The sequence below is a fragment of the Bubalus bubalis genome, chromosome 3 (assembly GCF_019923935.1).
Source record: "Bubalus bubalis isolate 160015118507 breed Murrah chromosome 3, NDDB_SH_1, whole genome shotgun sequence".
NCBI classification, from domain to species: Eukaryota; Metazoa; Chordata; class Mammalia; order Artiodactyla; family Bovidae; genus Bubalus; species Bubalus bubalis.
Genome location: NC_059159.1, coordinates 100,497,752 through 100,515,349, shown reverse-complemented (window position 1 = coordinate 100,515,349; position 17,598 = coordinate 100,497,752). Strand labels below are relative to the sequence as shown.

Below are 17,598 nucleotides of genomic sequence, written 5' to 3'. Positions count from 1 at the left end.
CTATTTCTGTTGACTTTGCCATTTAAATTTCTTTAACAAACTTAATTTCTCAGGTGGTAAAACAAGTACAAGAGTTCTTTATAATTTATTTGTGGTGAACGTGAAGTTGCTCAGTCGTGTCCAACTCTTTGTGACCCCATGGACTGTAGCCTACCAGGCTCCTCTGTCCATGGGATTTTCCAGGCGATAGTACTGGAGTAGATTGCCATTTCCTTCTCCAAGGTATCTTCCCAACCCAGGGATCGAACCCAGGTCTCCTGCATCGTAGACAGACGCTTTACCGTCTGAGCCACCAGGGAAGTCCAATTTGTGGTAAGTCGTTGTAATGATAGTTTTTTTGTTTTAAAACAAGTCTTTAATGGTGAATATTTCTCCCCTATTCATGTTCTGTAACCAGAGAACAGAAGGTGAAACCAAAACTGCTAAAAGTTGGCGCCACCCACTTAGTAAGCCTCCAGCAAGATCCCCAATGACCCTGGTGAAGCAGCAGGCAACGAGTGATGAAGGTGAGCTTGCATTGTTTTTCAGTATTTATTCCATGTAAACTGTGTAATATTCAGAATTTATTCTGTCAGTTTGTTGTAACAAACTTTTCTAAAAAAAACTGCCTGGTAGAAGAGAAATCGGAGAAGGCAATGGCACCCCACTCCGGTACTCTTGCCTGGAAAATCCCATGGACGGAGGAGCCCTGGTGGGCTGCGGTCCCTGGGGTCGCTAGGAGTCAGACACGACTGAGCGACTTCACTTTCACTTTTCGCTTTCATGCATTGGAGAAGGAAATGGCAACCCACTCCATTGTTCTTGCCTGGAGAGTCCCGGGGACGGCGGAGCCAGGTGGGCTGCTGTATCTGGGGTCGCAGAGAGTCGTACACGACTGAAGTGACTTAGCAGAGGAGAAATCTGACCAAGTGGCAAATATATACCTTAAGGAGATCCTGAGTAACACACAGTTTATTTAGAACTAAGATTTTAGGGATACATACTTGTTTCACATAATCAAGCAGTGTTAAAGTCTTCCTTTTTTATTTGGTGGGTAAATTGGTTGTTTCTGACATTTGCCTTAAGACCTGCCAGAAGAAGTTGACGTCCTTTCTTTCAGAGTATCAAATCATGGAATTAACATGCTTTGTATTTCTTTGCATTGCCTCTGATTTTAACCTGACTTCTTTAAATTTATCCACACCATCTGAGTCAGAAACTACATGCAGGACTTCTGTATCCTGTTACACCCGGTGTGTCATGGAACACCCTTCCTCTTTGACTATACGAATGGGGCTTGGCATGAAGTTGTTTTATTTACAACCAGCTGCTATTCTTAGATGTAACATTTGTCTGTGTGGTTTACCTCTCTTTACCTCTCTTTCTCTGTTTTTCAAAAGATTTTTTTTTCTTTTTCTTCAGTCAGACCACTGACCAACTGTTTATTCCTTCCAATGTCTCATAGCTTCATAAGGTGTCTTTTTTTTTTTTAATCTCTAAAAGGATCAGGTGAAGCAGGTGTTCTGTAAAAAGCCCTTTGGGATGTTATCCTTTACTGGTAGAAACTGTTAATTAAGGTCCTTGTCTGTGGGGATGCTGTCAAGGGAATAACATGAATCTTGGGTTCAGACTTCCATCTAGTTTAAATCCAGTTTATCAGAGTACATACCCTTAGCAGATTTTTTTTCCCTTTTATTCACTGTCTTCTTTTATGCTTCATGTTTAGTTAGGAGGAAAAAGTTTATCAGTGTAGGGATCAAATAATGATGGTAGCAGTGTCTATAACACCAGTTCAGGATGGAATTCTGCCTTGAATAATAAAAGTAATTAAACACATTTGCCTTTATTTCCATATGTCATCATGTTCAGTTTTTATTTCTCCAACTTTATTGTATCCAACACAAACCATTTTCTCCTTATTGTCAAAATAAAGAATTTTTTTGTATAAAGTAATTAATATTCACTGTGCATTACTCATGAATTTTCTTGACCCTTCCCCATTATAGCCTATAACAACAGCAGAGCTTCTTGGAAGGGAATATGCTGTCCTGATACATAAGGAAAACTGCCTTCTCCTATTTCTTTATCGTCCTGGAAAGTTTATTTCTGTGTGAATCATCACAAATTGGTCCAGAGTTTCTCCGTGGAAAGCAGTTCTGATTTTGATCACTATAGCTTGCAAAATTTCTAACTGGATTGGTTTAACAGGGAGATCTCAAAGGTCTGAGGTTAAATATCTTGCTGATACACTGGTGATTGCAGCTTTTGCAGCAGCTTCACCCTCTATTTTTATATGTTAAGAACTCCTGGGGTCCTCTGGGGATTTCTGAGAATTGAAAGGAAAAATCAGAGAATTATTGTGATGGCTCAAGATTTTTTACAAGCTTCTAAATTGAGAATGGAGAGTATTGTGTGTCCTGGGGCAAATTATTTTTTGGGAACTTGAATGTTTTTCCCTTAGCCATCTCCCTTTGTGTCTTGTACAACTGGGAGTGTCATTATTAGAAAGTGATGAAGAGTGGGATGAGTGCTCATTGGGAGCACACAACTATAAATCTAGCTTCTTTTGGAAATTTCCTACCCTAACTACTGGACTCTTTCTGCACTCCTCTTACAAAAGTAGGTATGTATGCCAGGCACGAGCATGAGTAGATCTAGATTGGAGCATCTGAGAAATTGCATCTCCGAACAGCAGTGTTTTTGTTGTTGAATGAACCTTTCTGTGGGGCTGGCATTTGACTCCAGAAAAGCAGCAGAGGGGAAGGATACTGACCCAGCACCTCTGGGAGCTTATGGGCAGCTGAGAGATAAGAGTCCCCTGTTGGCTGCGCCTTTCAAAAGACAGTGCAGTGGTTCTTTGATAATCAAATGGCTTGGAACTGAAGAAATCATCCTAATTGGTGGCAGATCCAGTAATTACAAGATCAGCAAGGATTTTCCGACTCTCATCCTCTTCTTTCCTAGAAGAAGCTTTTCCATATTTAGCAGAAAAACATGAGGGCCTGAACAGAGGGGGATACCTAAGAAAGGAATGATGTTTTAGAATGTAAAATTTTTACATAAACTAGTATTTAATTTTGTTCTTTTTGAGGGGAGTGGTGAAAAATTATCTGAACTGTATACCATGTATATATTATTTATAGTTTAAAAGCAGTTATTAATCTGTCTCTAGTTTTCTTTTAACTGAAGTGTTTTTCTTTTACCTTTTTCCTTAAGTCAGGCAGCTGCACAAGGTGATCCTGAAACATGGATTGATAGTCTCTGTGTTTTCCTGCTTTTTAAGCTAATTATACAATGTTGAATTGAAACAGCCTTGAAAGAGAAGTGTTTGGCTGGGTGGTTTTAGTTTCGAAACATTCTGGATATGTACGCATTCTCCCCTTGTGATATAACAGTACTGATAATGGTATATTCCTGTAGTCTGATCTCAGAGCTTTGTGGTTGAATGTCTGTAGGAAGAGGGGTGTGTGTCTGCAGCATGGGTGAGTCAGGCAGCTCTGAGAACAGTGCTCTAGCCTGGCTTCAGAAGACAGAGTGAGGATGGACCCTGGGGGTGGGGCTGGGAGGGCAGCTCAGAAATCTGCCACAGTGATGTTTTTCTTGGGTTGCTAAAGATGCCAGCTCAAATCTCACACATTTCCCTTAATGTTACAGCTTCAACACAGGATAAATGACTTGAAGGCTGCTCATAATCCACTACCAACTTCTTACTGCCTTCGTTTCCCTCAGCTATTCAATGTGGAACCTCTTCCATCCATTCACGTAACTTTTTTTTTCCCTCCTGAGTATCTGTGCTGCTTTATGCTTCCATGCACTTCCTTGAACTATTGCCTGACCTGTGATGCCCTTTTCCATCTTGGCACCATTCTCATGTGTTTCTTAGCAGTTTTTCCTCATTTTTTTACTTCTCTTCTACTGTCCTATTCCATCTATGCTTACTTAGCTCTAGCATATGGCTTGTCACCTTACATTGTATTTCATTATTTGTCTGTGTGTCTGTCTCCTCACTCTCACTTTTTTGCTCTTGTCTCTGCACTCTGGCTCCAAGGTGAGTTGTGTGGCTTAAACCACCTGTGGGTCCAAAAGCAGGAAGTCCCAGGTGATTAGTAACCTTGAAATCAACCATTATAAAAGATTGTGAAATACTGTGATGTAATATATGCTGTCGTGTTAAAAGGAAAACCGAAATTCTTGTCCAGGAAATATTCTCTATATAAATAGATAAAAACAAAAAAATACCGTTTTAATTAGCTGGGGACATCACCTGACTCAGTCAGGTCCTCAAAGTTAATATGAAGCTGACATGGCATATAGATGTGGTCAGCGCTTTGGGGACCTGAGGGCCCCCAGAGGAACGACACCCCATTGGGACAGTTGCATAGCTAGCATCTCAGTGTGTATGTAGATGTGCATGTGTGTGCACTTAGGTGTATTTCCTTCCCAGTTTAAAGGCATTTTTATTCAATTCCTTTTCACTCATGCGTGCTTTTTCTGACTAGAGTTTTCATCAGCAACCCGTTGTGCTGACACAAACTCAGGGCTTTTCCTAAACTGATGTTAGGCTAATAAACATTGTACATTGACGTCCATATTCTGACCATTCATTTTATTAATATCCATCCCCCTGCCTTACCCTTCATGGTTCCTCGTTTGGTCTTTGAAGTTCCCTTCCTGCACATATGTATGCATTTAAAAAAAAACTGAAGTATAGTTGATTTACAATTTTCAGGTATCATGTATGTGTTTATTTTCCACTTAAATTTTTTTTTTTAACTACTTTGTTTGCAACATAAATTTTCCAACTTTCTCTACTTTTGACTTACAGTATATTCATTGCTTTTGTACTTACTGTGCACATAATCCCCTTGGTGAAGTGATAAGGCTAATGTTGTTTCTAAAGCAACTGTAAAGGACAAAGCTCACAGATACCAGGAGAGCTTATGAATGTGGCCGTGGCAGATGCAGTAATCTCCATGTCTGTTGGTGGTGATTTGAGTTGACATACTCATGCTGTCTATGGAGATTCTGCTGAAGATTTAGAAAGTTAAGTTGAAAAGTTTATAAGAAAATATACAAGATTGTTATTAGTGATTTTAGTTCTCTTTTGTATGCTGATAACTTTTCAAGCTTTTATAGTAAACTGATTTATGTTGGGCAAAAATATATTTTAAAGAGAATATGAACGTGATGAACTGGATTACCAGATAATTCACCAGTTATATAACACTCAGAAATAATTGATAAATTAGGCCATCTACCTCTATACTTGCACAGAGAGGCAAAATCACATGAAGGGTTGTATTTCTCCATGTCTGTGATCATAGTCAACCGACTCTAGTGTTGGGTTAGCTGTGTGACCCTCCATGCTTCGGGACCTGTGCTTACAAGTAGGGATTACAACGGCACCTCCCACATGGAGCTCTTGGGAGGGTTAAAAGAACATGGGTAAGGCGCTCATGTGTTTGGCACATGATGGATGATTGTTGTCCTCATTGTAATATGATTAGGAGGAGAAGGAGGAGGGTGATGTCTGAGCTTTCAAGAAAATAGAGAAATCCAGAGGGGATTCAGGGTGAAAGGTCATTCTGATGGGTAGGAGAGAGTGAATGTTGCACTCTTTGGGGAGCAGTATGCCAGGACTAGATTGGAGGCTGGGAAGTCAGAGCTAAGACCTCATAGGATCCCCCAGACACATAAAACTGGACTCGTAAAAGCCTAAGCCCTTAGTGAAGGGTGTACTAGGGAAAAACTAAAAACCAAAACTCACTATGGCCCCAGGCAGAGGACAAGAGATCCTGCTGCCTGGGTCTTGGCTTGGGTGGGGAAAGAGGATAGGATAAGAGAAAGGTACCCTAACACTTCTTAACATAGGACTGCTGTCATATTTATGCCTCTTAGGCCAATCAGAATGGCAACCCACTCCAGTACTCTTGCCTGGAAAATTCCACGGACAGAGGAGCCTTGTAGGCTATAGTCCATGGGGTCGCAAAGAGTTGGACACGACTGAGCGACTTCACTTCTTCTATGCCTCTAGAGCATCAAAAGCAGAAACAATTACAAAATCTTTTGAATCCACTATGAGAAGGAGTTCAACTGACTAAAAGACAGTAGATGCTGACTGGAGCCCTGGCTTTGTCCCTTAGAAGTTTTTTAACTTCTGTCAAGTCTCTCTGGCCTCAATTTCCTTTTTGTAAAATATGAGCCTTGGCTTTGAGTATTTAGGACTTTTAACCTACAGGTACATGGATGGATTTTTGACATTTCAGATATCCTGAAGTAACATGGTGATATGTTGAGCTCATCACCCCTGGATCAAATTTTTATTTGTAACTCTTCAACTGTGATTTTATACAGAAAGATTGAAAGATGCAGATACCCATCTATACTGTGTGTACCCAGTGCAGAGGTGACCCCACCTACACATTTGAATACTGACAAGATTCAGATTAAAACCCTGGTTGTAGCTGTGAATTTCTCTAATCTGAACTGTCTGGATGACTCTTCCTAAATCATCACTTCAGCAAGTGCAGTACTGTAACGAGCTGTTAAGGATCTTTTTGAAATTAAAGACAGCTTAGACCCTGATCCCTATTTCTGTATAGTCTGCATGCCTTGAGGGTTAGATTAAAAGTGTATGTCAGGCAGTGTTACAGCAATTTATTTTTTCGGACAATCTATGTTAATATTATAATTAATTTAGTAATGGACTAAATATTTAAATATAGAGTTGGAAGAGGTGGAAACTGCTGCATTAATTAGAGATTATTCTTGATGTTTGACCATAAAGTAACACATTTAAGCTAGATTTTGAGGTATTGTGAAGAGTAAAATGTGTACATTTAAGTACGTTTAAGTAAGGAAAATCTCAGGAACTCACATCTAACAAAATCTGATTATTTCCTCTAATGTTTTTTGGTTTCACACTCATTTTATGAAAACACTTGTGTTTCTAATGCAATTGAATGATAAATTGCTCCTTAACATGTTTTCTCAAGAACATGTTTTCACTTTATTAGAGATTTTTATCTTTTTCTGGGGTATCCTGATATTTCCTGGATATTTTATGAACTTCACACTGTGTCATACAGTAACTGTTAGTACTGTTGGTGCAAAAGGTAGCTTTTGGGTGCTTTGCAATTATCTGTCAAATAAGGAGCATTATTTAGAATTGGCTGTTATGCTTTATCTTTGGCAGACAGATATTTTGGAAGAAGATTATGCCGTTCTGCCCCTGGCATGCTGTAACTCCCTGCTTTCTAAGAGCATTAGTATAGGTTTGGTGGTGGTTTAGTCACTAAGTTGTGTCTGACTCTTGGGACCCCATGGACTGTAGCCCACCAGGCTCCTTTGTTTGTGGGATTTCCTAGGCAAGAATACTGAAGTGGGTTGCCATTTCCTCCTCCAGAGAATCTTGCTGACCCAGGGATTGAACCTGCATCTCTTGCTTTGCAGGAAGTATCTGGCATTGCAGGCAGATTCTTTACTGACTGTGCCACAGGGAAACCCCCAGTACAAGTTTGCCAATCTTCATTTTGTTAAAAAAATTTTATTTCAAAGATTTAAGTGGATATATTGGCCAAATATAATGATGTTTTTTTTATTGATTCACATTTTAAAAATGTTAAAGTATCAGATTAAATTAAAATTATTTTTAATATCAAAAATGTTAATTTGTTTGCTTTGGCAGATAATACCTGACTTTGTTTATGGTTAGCAATCTGAGATCTGCTTTCTAGTCTTTCTGGCTCTTAATGACTGTATGACCATGGAGAACTAAGTCATGTAACCTAAGGCTCATCATATGTTTATTCTTATATATATATGATGAAATCGTTGGATTAGTGATCCCAGAGTTTCATTCAAACTCTAAAGTTCTTTAATTCTATCAAAATATAATAGGAAGAAACCAACATAATATTTTAAGTCAACTATAAGGTCCAGCATTCTAACATATATATATATATATATAATATAATATATAAAATATGGGGAGGATACTGTGTAGTCCCCTTGTTTCATGCTGCGCTTTCATGGAAAAGCAAAATAGCGCAGTATAAGAGTATTCCTTACCAACAGTGTTTCTGCTCTGTAAAAAGAAATCTTTTCCTCTGACAGTTTTGAAAAACAAATGCTGCTGTATGATTGTTGCATGTCATGCTCCAAATGTTATTAATTTGTACGTAATGATCTCTTCTTTGTTCCATCAGTTCTTATTAGCTTGAGGTAATGCTATACTTTCATAATAAGCATAGTTATATTTCTGTCTGTTTAAGCAATAAAACAGCAACTTCAGCAGATTTTTAAGCAGGTTGTCTTGGGATGTTTGTTGCTAGGTCACAGCCAGTGTTTTCTGCATTATGTGGACATAAAACAGTAGATATTGTTGGCACTCAGATTTAATGGATATTTTATCTAGCACTCAGCTGTATAATATATGGGCATTCTCTGTATTACTTGATTTTTCTGTTAGTGAATTCCACTGGAGTCCCAAGGGCCCTGACTTTTTCTGCAGTATAGGGAATAAAAATAAAAAACACCTTGCCCTTATTATGCTAGTGTCTTGGTAAGGGTTTGATTGAATTACACAAAACCATGCTGGCTTTTTAACTTATGTTACATGGTTGCTTTCTGTACTTCTCGGAGTCAATCTTGAAACTAATGGTTGTTATTGAAGTCTTATGATCAGGTGTCTGTAAGTGCTGACAGCATTAGTATTGTAAAATGATAGTCAAGGCTAATTTATTGGAATTCATGTATGCCTTATTACTCTTAAAGTCTTGTAGAAAATATCTGAGGAACAGCCTTTGATAGTATAATTGTGTGGTTCATTCACTTCTTTAGAAAAATGAGTTATTGTATTAGGTTGAAATGTATGAAGTTGCTGATATTTGATTTTCATGTATCTTCATATATAACTTTATGTTTCCTTAAACTTGTACACAGCCCCCTTTCCTTGGAGACAATGATGTCTTAATGATAAAGGCCATTGAATTACCCTATATTTTGTTCTACATTTTCTGCATTTTTAGTTTCATTAGTTTGGTTATGAAACTATGAATACTGAGAATAAGCATGACGTTTACAAAATTAATGTAGCTTTAAAAATTTAATTTTGTAATTATTTATGATTTTCATTTGCTTTGTTTTGTCTCTATTAAAAACTTAGTTCTGGGCTGTCAGTTCTGCAGGCTGACATTTGGGGACCATTGTCATGGATTTCAGAAAAAAGAGTTTTCACTGCTGAGAGGGTTGTTAAGTAATATGTGTAAGGCTCCCAATGAGTTGTTAGAAAGTAGCCCGCTTTATCATCATTTAAATTCTATATGGCATTGTTTTATTCATTTTCTTTTTTCTGGTTCTGTTTCCAGCTTTAGGGAAATGATGAGGTGGCTTTTTTCTAAGTACATATCATGGGCCTCTTAATTCTACACTGATGTTCCATTGTTTTACTGTTGATGTTTGGTTTGGTTTTGTTATGGGTAAACGTTCTCAAGATTGAAAAGTTTAGGGTTTTTTGTTTTGCTGATAGAAAAGTAGAAACCAAAGGCAAAAAGGTTTGTGATGATATATGGACATTTTGAGTATTACTCAACTGTTTCTATAGTTCTTAAGGTCTTTTCTTGAGGAAACATACTTTATAATGCCTTTAAGTGAGTTAACCAAAGATCTGGGGTGAGAATCTTCTTGGGAGAGAACAGTGAGTACAAAGGCCCCGAGGAAGGCAGTTAGTGTGGCATATTTGAGGAACAGCAAGAAGAACCAAAAGCTGACGGCTTTGGACATTGAACTGCAGAGTGAACGCTCGCTACCTTGTCCTCGTCTTGTTTCCAAACATTCTCTTGTGTATACCATGCCCTGGTTCTCTAGTTTCTGGCATTGTGGCTGCTCTGCACAAAGTTCTCTGTCTCCTTAGCAACTGTTTTGTGTGATCTGCCAGGTGATACCCTGTTAGTTCTTGGGTTAAAATGTCCAAGGATTCTGCTGTGCTTAATATAGATGACCGATGTTGGCTTTTAGCTAAGAGAAACTTTCTAATTTTTAAATTTTCTTTATGTATTGGCAGGTAAACTGCAACATATGCTAGTTGTTCTTTGCTTAGTGATTTTTGTTTTGGCCATTTTTAAAGTTTCTAATACAGGTGTTGTTAATGAAATAGTTTAAGAAACCGCAGCTTTCACCCTTGGGAAGATTTGAACTCCTTGAAGGCAAAGGACTGTTTATTTTTGTTTTTAATCTCTACCATCTGTCGTATTGCCCAGTTACACAGTGAGTTTCACATGCTCTCTTTCACCTATCTTTAATTTGATGCTCGGAATAAATTCCTTTTGGTGCCATGTTGGCTGCTAGTTTTACAAAGATATGCGAGCTTTCTTAAAAGGAGTTTTCAAAATATCAATAACCTCAGATATGCAGATGGCACCACCCTTATGACAGAAAGCAAAGAGAAACTAAAGAGCCTCTTGATGAGGTTGTGAAAGAGGAGAGTTGAAAAAGCTGGCTTAAAACTCAGCATTCAAAAAACTAAGATCATGGCATCCAGTCCCATCACCTCATGGCAAATAGATGAGGAAACAGGAAACAGTGAGAGACTTTATTTTCTTGGGCTCCAAAATCACTGCAGATGGTGACAGCAGCCATGAAATTAAAAGACGCTTGCTCCTTGGAAGAAAAGCTATGACACACCTGGACAGCATATTAAAAAGCAGAGACATTACTTTGTCAACAAAGGTCCATATAGTCAAAGCTACGGTTTTTCCAGTAGTCATGTATGGATGTGAAAGTTGGGCCATAAAGAAGGCTGAGTGCCAAAGAATTGATGCTTTTGAACTGTGGTGTTGGAGAAGACTCTTAAGAGTCCCTTGGACTACAAGGAGATCAAACCAGTCAATCCTAAAGGAAATCAGCCCTGAATATTCATTGGAAGGACTCAAGCTGAAGCTGAAACTCTAATAATTTGGTCACCTGATGTGAAGAGCCAACTCATTAGAAAAGACCCTAATGTTGGGAAAGATTGAAGGCAGGAGGAAAAGCGGACAACAGAGGATGAGATGGTGGGATGGCATCACTGACTCAGTGGACATGAGCGATGCTGCAGTCCATGGAGTTGCAAAGAGTCCATGGAGTTGCAAAGAGTTGGACATGACTGAGTGCCTGAACAACAACATCCTCACCATGATATGACAGTTGAGTATGCTGCTTTCCATTATATACATTATTAGCAATTATTATTTATAATTCTTTAAGATAGGTGGTCGGAGAAGGCAATGGCAAGCCACTCCAGTACTCTTGCCTAGAAAATCCCATGGATGGAGAGGCCTGGTAGGCTGCAGTCCATGGGGTTGCTACAAGTCGGACGCGACTGAGTGACTTCACTTTCGCTTTTTACTTTCACACAATGGAGAAGGCAATGGCAGCCCACTCCAGTGTTCTTGCCTGGAGAATCCCAGGGACGGCAGAGCCTGGTGGGCTGCCGTCTATGGGGTCCCACAGAGTCGGACACGACTGAAGCAACTTAGCAGCAGCAGCAGCAGCAGGATAGGTGGTGTTATCATTTTATCTGATGAGGAAACTGAAGCTCAGAGACACTATTTTACTTCATAAGGTCACAAGGCTGGCAGTTGGTAGAAAACAGGCTTTAAATTCTGCTTGATTCCCAAATTTGCACTCTTTCTACATTATCACACTAGCAACCCTCCAATAATAGCCCCAGTGTTGATAAAAGAAGTTGAAGTGAACACATAAATTTTTCTGATAAGAACCAGGCTTCTTTATTGATGGAGTAGATCATTCATAGTGCTCCTTGTTATCCATCTGTGTTGTGAGAATATATGCATATATGAAATATGAACTAGTGTTCTTTCAGAAATTTAAGTAATGGTGGTAATGCCAAAGTTGTCCTTGAAAAAGTTCTCCCCAGAGGTACACTAAGTATCATTGACAAGTATTTTCAAGATTGAAAAGTGTACTGTAAGTATCAGAGTACTTTCGTGTATTAGGAATTTTGAAGGAGTGTGCTTTGGAATATTATGGCTATTTAAAGTAGTATATTGAATGGGTTGGGATGTATCCTTTTAAATGATTTTGACATCTTAGTTATTGTAAGGGCATGCACAAAGAGTAAAACTATGTCTCCTCATTTAAGTGCTTTAGGCCTTAAACAGTGGAATTCTCTGTTATCCAGTATTACATTAGCATTTTTTGGGTACTGTAATACAGAATTAAATTTCCCATAATGTCATCTCTTCCCAGTAAAATTAGACCTAAAAGACTTGTAATTTTTTTTCTAATTTGTACTTTTGAACACAACTTCAGAAACCTTTGAAGTTTAGCAATTCATAAAATCATCGAATATGGTTTGCACTCAAATTTTACAATAGTTTGTATGGGAGCAATAGTTTCCAACTTTGAATTTCTTGGCTCATTCATGCCTGGTTCCTCTCCTCTCACCCTTTTCTCCCTCAATTTCCTCCAGGACATCTGAAACCATATATAATGCCTCCCAGGACTGAAATTTTGCTCAAGTACCTGAAAGATAACAGATGCTGTCATGCTCTTCATAGCAGAGAATAGTGCTATATGAGCCAAAACACATCACTGGAGCAAAACCCCAGTAGCAGAATCATTGTGGGGACTCATAGAGGGAAATTTGCTGGAGCAGTATCAATGGCTTTTCCCGTCTGCTGGGTCCCGTCAGCAAGTCCTGGCCTTTCCACAGTGGCCCAAATGTTTTTCTGCTGAGACCTCCACTTGCACTTACTAAGCAAAAGTTGTTCAGAAAGACTGTACTGTGGAGAGAGTAAATCTAACATACGTCTGCTTTTAAACTGAAGTTTCTCCTGGTTTGTAGGGCCTACCTAATATTTTTTGACTGCAGTATTTTTTCAGCTTTAAAAACTGCATATTTTTATAACTTGTCTTCCTTTTCCTTTATTCCAGATTTTTAAACATGTTTCTTACAGAACTGACATCATCCCCAATATTCAGTTTTGTGTGCTGAGTTTTCATCTGTAAATGTAATATTTATATCGCTTAATATTATATGTTATAGTGTATATATTCACATTATATCATATCCATGAATATTCTTCAAAAGCACCTTTTCAATGCTGGCATAATATGGTCATGCCATAATTTTATTTACATATTTTTAAATGAGCGCTTTCTATTGAATACTTTTGTAAAAGGCATTAATCTTTTTTATTATCATAAATATACTCAGTGATGTTTTTGATAGAATGGGAGAATAAAGCCTTTTTTTTTCTCCTGAAAGGAGAAATCTTGAAATGTTTTTATATAAAAGATAATTGGGTGTGTGTCTAGATTGGCTGTTTCTGTTCTAACCTGTCTTGTCATGTTAAAAGTTAAGTTTTTATGCATACATTTTAAGTAATTTACTGGGTGATCTTTGCAGAAATTTTCTGGAGACCTAGAAGGAAAGGAACTATAATCTATGGAAGCCCTAGGTCTTGCTTAGTGATCAGCAGCTGCTGTACTGTTGGTAGCTCATATATTGCAGATGAAGAAATTGAGGTTTAGACTTATAACCAAACATTAAGACCACGTAGATTACATGAGTGAAACACTGTGTTAATTTATTTTAATTTTTTGGATCAGACAGCTACTCTTGTAGCCAGGCTTAACTGAGAATAGTTGAATATCAATTGTTGTAGGCCACAAAGTCAGAGCCTTTATTACATTTCTTTTCTAATTTATTACTGTGTTTAACTGTACAATATTTGCAATAGATTTAATTTTGTGATCACTTAAACTAATATCTTAAAATATTTTATAGTTTCAATCTTAAATATAAGCTTTTAAAAAACTTACATATGCTTTTATATGATAAGCAGTATAAAGTGCTTTATATAGAAAGTAAAAGAAATAAGCACTTAATCATTAAACTTTAAAGTGTACATCTATAATAATCCCTGAGGTCACTTCTTAGTCGGGCCTTCACTGCCCTTTGGGCCGTTTTATTAATTGAAGGAGAAAGTTGCTATCTAAACAATGGGATATGCCTTCAGATTAGTGTAAGTAGCAATCTTAAGAAGATTCTCTGAACATTTAAAGATCCTAAATTACAGTGCAGCAAGCCTGACTTTCTTTTCAGAACCAGTTTTTTTTTTGGCTGCACTGGGGCTTCGTTGTGGTGTGCAGGTTTCCTCTGGTTGCTGAAACTGCGCTGGCTTCTCTTTTGGTGGAACACAGGCTCTAGAGTGTACGGGCTTAGTAGTTGTGGAGCATGGGCTTCCTTGCCTAGTGGTGTGTGGGATCTTAGTTCCCCAACCAAAGATCAAACTCAGGTCCTCTACGTTGGAAGGTGGATTTTAAACCACTGGACCACCAGGAAAGTCCCACCAGAAAGTTTTTGGAAATTCCCTGAGCTCCCGACTTTCTGGGAACCTCCTCTTTCTCCTCTTCATATGCTCTGCAGAATTGAGTATTTCCCTTGTAGTACCTTTGTTGTGCTTCCCAGGTGGTACTAGTGGTAAAGAACCCACTTGCCAATGCAGGAGATGTAAGAGATGCAGGTTCAATCCCTGGTTCAGGAAGATCCCTAGAAGAAGAGCATTGCAGCCTGCTCTAGTATTCTTGCCTGGAGAATCCCAGAGGATTCTGCACAGAGGAGCCTGGCAGGCTACAATCCATCAGGTCACACAGAGTCAGACAAGACTGAAGCAACTTAGCACACATGCACCTTTGTTACTGCTGTGGAGTCTCTGGGTCAGCATGGGATGTACTACTGACTTTTAGACTTCATAGTTACATATGGACAAGACATTTTTAGTTATCCCTTGAGACTGATTGATCTTTAGAAAAATAGAAGTTTCATGGTCTTGAGGAGAGGGTGGATCCTGCAAGTGAGAATACTTCTGACAGTAAAGATGTGGCTTACTTTTCCCAAACCAGGCAATTCAGTAGCTATCAGGGGGATGTCCTACAATTTAATTTAATTTCTTTCTGACACTAATGACTAGAGTTAGCAGATTCAGAGTTACTCACAGATTAAGGATTCAGTCCAGTCTCATGGGTTGTCCCCACTTCAGATGCCAATTGCATGTCCTTGCTGCTGCTGCTGCTGCTGCTAAGTCACTTCAGTCGTGTCCGACTCCGTGCGACCCCACGGACGGCAGGCCACCAGGCTCCCCCGTCCCTGGGATTCTCCGGGCAAGAACACTGGAGTGGGTTGTCATTTCCTTCTCCAATGCATGAAAGTGAAAAGTGAAAGGGAAGTCGCTCAGTCATGTCCGACTCTTAGCAACCGCATGGACTGTAGCCCACCAGGCTCCTCCATCCATGGGATTTTCCAGGCAAGAGTACTGGATTGGGGTGCCATTGCCTTCTCTGTTGCAAGTCCTTACACCTGACCAATAGGCTATAAAGTCTGGGGGCTTCCTACAACTCCCTCCTCAGGTTTGATAATTTGCTAGAGTGGCTCACAGGAGTCAGGAAAACAGCCAAAAAGAAGGGATGAACAGGGCAAGGTAAAAAGTGGGTAGGTGTCTGCAGAACTTGTGTTCCCTCTGCAGGTACATTGACCCTGGACTCTGTCTAAACCCTGTTGTTTTAGGGTTTTTGTGGACGCCTCATTATGTTTTCATGATTGATTCCATCAGGGTCTATTGGTGATTGAGTCTCCAGTCCCTCCCTTGATGTGGGGCTAAAGCACTAACACTGTAGTCATGCATTGAATCTGTAGTCATGCATTGGTCTTTCTGGTGACAGGCCTTCATCTTGAAACTATTTAGGTGCCTCCTGTTATCTCATGAGCAGATAGAAGACATTTTTCAGTTCTGAGTTTCCAAAGGTCTTAGAAGCTCTTGTGTCAGGAACTAGGGACTAAGACCAGGTATTTTAACCAGTGATGTTCCTCTTACCCATATCATTCAGAATATTCCAAGGGTTTTAGAAGCTGTATGCCAGAAACCAGGACAAAGACTGAATATATGTTTCTTTTTATATCACAATGAGTATGATCTAAATAGTAAGCAGGGAGAGGATCATTTTGGAGAAGTATTTAAAACACATTGGAAGATTGAGGGAAGCTGTAAGCAGGCTGCCTGTGAGGGGCTCCTTACTGTGATTTATCTGCAAGTAACTATAGAGGCACAAGTTGTGCTTGACCTCTCAGTACCCAGCTGTCACGTGTATAGATCAGATACCGTGGTTTAACTTTTATTTCTTCTGGAGCTCTCTTGTTGGTTTCTATATGCATATCTATTCCCACTGCCCTTTTCTAAGAGCTTTTTTACTTCAGAAATATTCAAAGTTGGAGCCAAAGCTTGGTTTCCTAGGAATAAGCATATTTTTAATACTACTAAAAAACAGCAGGTTTGGGATATTCTGTGTATGTTCCAGGAGTTTGGTGTTTGGTCTGTAGGCAGGCAAGTTCTATAGAATAAAACAACTGATTGTTTTTTTGGTGATGTAGTGACTGAAAACTTTCAAAGCAACTATTGAAGGTGCTGCTTGTATGATAGCAGTGTTTTCAGCTTATGTTTCTGTATTCAGAACATTCCTGACAACATGGTGTCTGGAGCTGTATTGTAACCTGCTTCTGTGAATTTAGAAGGGCTAACGTAGATTTAAGGAGCTGCTCTGTGTTTAGGGGCATGATTTTCTTAACTCTACTGTACTTGCTACAGAGTAATGGGCATGCTTCTGTAAACAAAGTAGTCTAGGAATCTAGATTTCTGCTGTTAGCTAAGAGGCTCATCAAGAAAAAAGATAACCAAGCATTGTTGGCATAGAATTTCTTTTCCATGCTGTAGCTGGCAAACCTTGCAGAACTTAATGAAAGAAAAGGGAGAAAAGGCCTTGCAGTACTGGTTGTTTTGTTTTTCTTTTAGTGTTACTCATTAGTTGAAGAAAGTAGTTTATGACATTCTTGCTCGACGGTGAGAACAAAGTCTACACCAGCTTTATTAGTGCTGTATTGCTCAACAATGACTGTGATACTAGTACTTTTGGGTGAAAATGCACATATATTCTTCAGTAATTCTCAGTCTTTTTCTCAGGACAACTTATGCTTACAAACATTTTGAGGACCCCAAAAAGGTTTCAGCTCCTTTCCTTTCTGTAATGTCCTCTCCTCCCTTCCCCTTCCCTTCTCTTCCAACCCCAGTCCCTTTCCCTCCCTATAGGTTTGTCTTAATGGTACTTATTTGCTGAAAGTTAAAATAGGGGAAAATTTAAAATAGCAATAAGTGCATAAGCATTTGTTTTCATAAAAAATAACACTTTTCCCAAACCATAAAAATAAAGAAAAAAATGGCATTGTTTTACATTTTTTGTAGACCTCTTTAACATTGAATTTAATGAAAATTGGATTCTCATGTCTACTTTTGCATTCAGTCTGTTGGGCCTCGTTGTTCTGGTTAAAGTATATTGAAAAAAGTCCAACTTCCCAGAGATACATGGTTGGAAGAAGTGCAGTATTTCAGTACCATTTAAAATTTTTTTTTGTTTATTCTTGCCTCCTTTGTCAAAGATAAGGTGTCCATAGGTGCATGGATTTATCTCTGGGCTTTCTGTTTTGTTCCAATGATCTATATTTCTGTCTTTGTGCCAGTACCATACTGTCTTGATGACTGTTGCTTTGTAGTATAGCCTGAAGTC

At 38.8% G+C, this 17,598-nt stretch overlaps 1 protein-coding gene across 8 annotated transcripts in view; it reads left to right on the top strand.

Moving 5' to 3' along the window:
* The window catches only part of KDM4C (lysine demethylase 4C), a 407,208-nt gene that overhangs the window by 220,017 nt on the left and 169,593 nt on the right, over positions 1–17,598 (top strand). For all 8 annotated transcript variants that reach the window (XM_025281534.3, XM_044939894.2, XM_006076447.4 and 5 more), the window contains one exon: positions 398–506. In XM_025281534.3, coding sequence (XP_025137319.3) covers positions 398–506 — 109 coding nt within the window. The remainder of the gene's footprint in view (positions 1–397; positions 507–17,598) is intronic.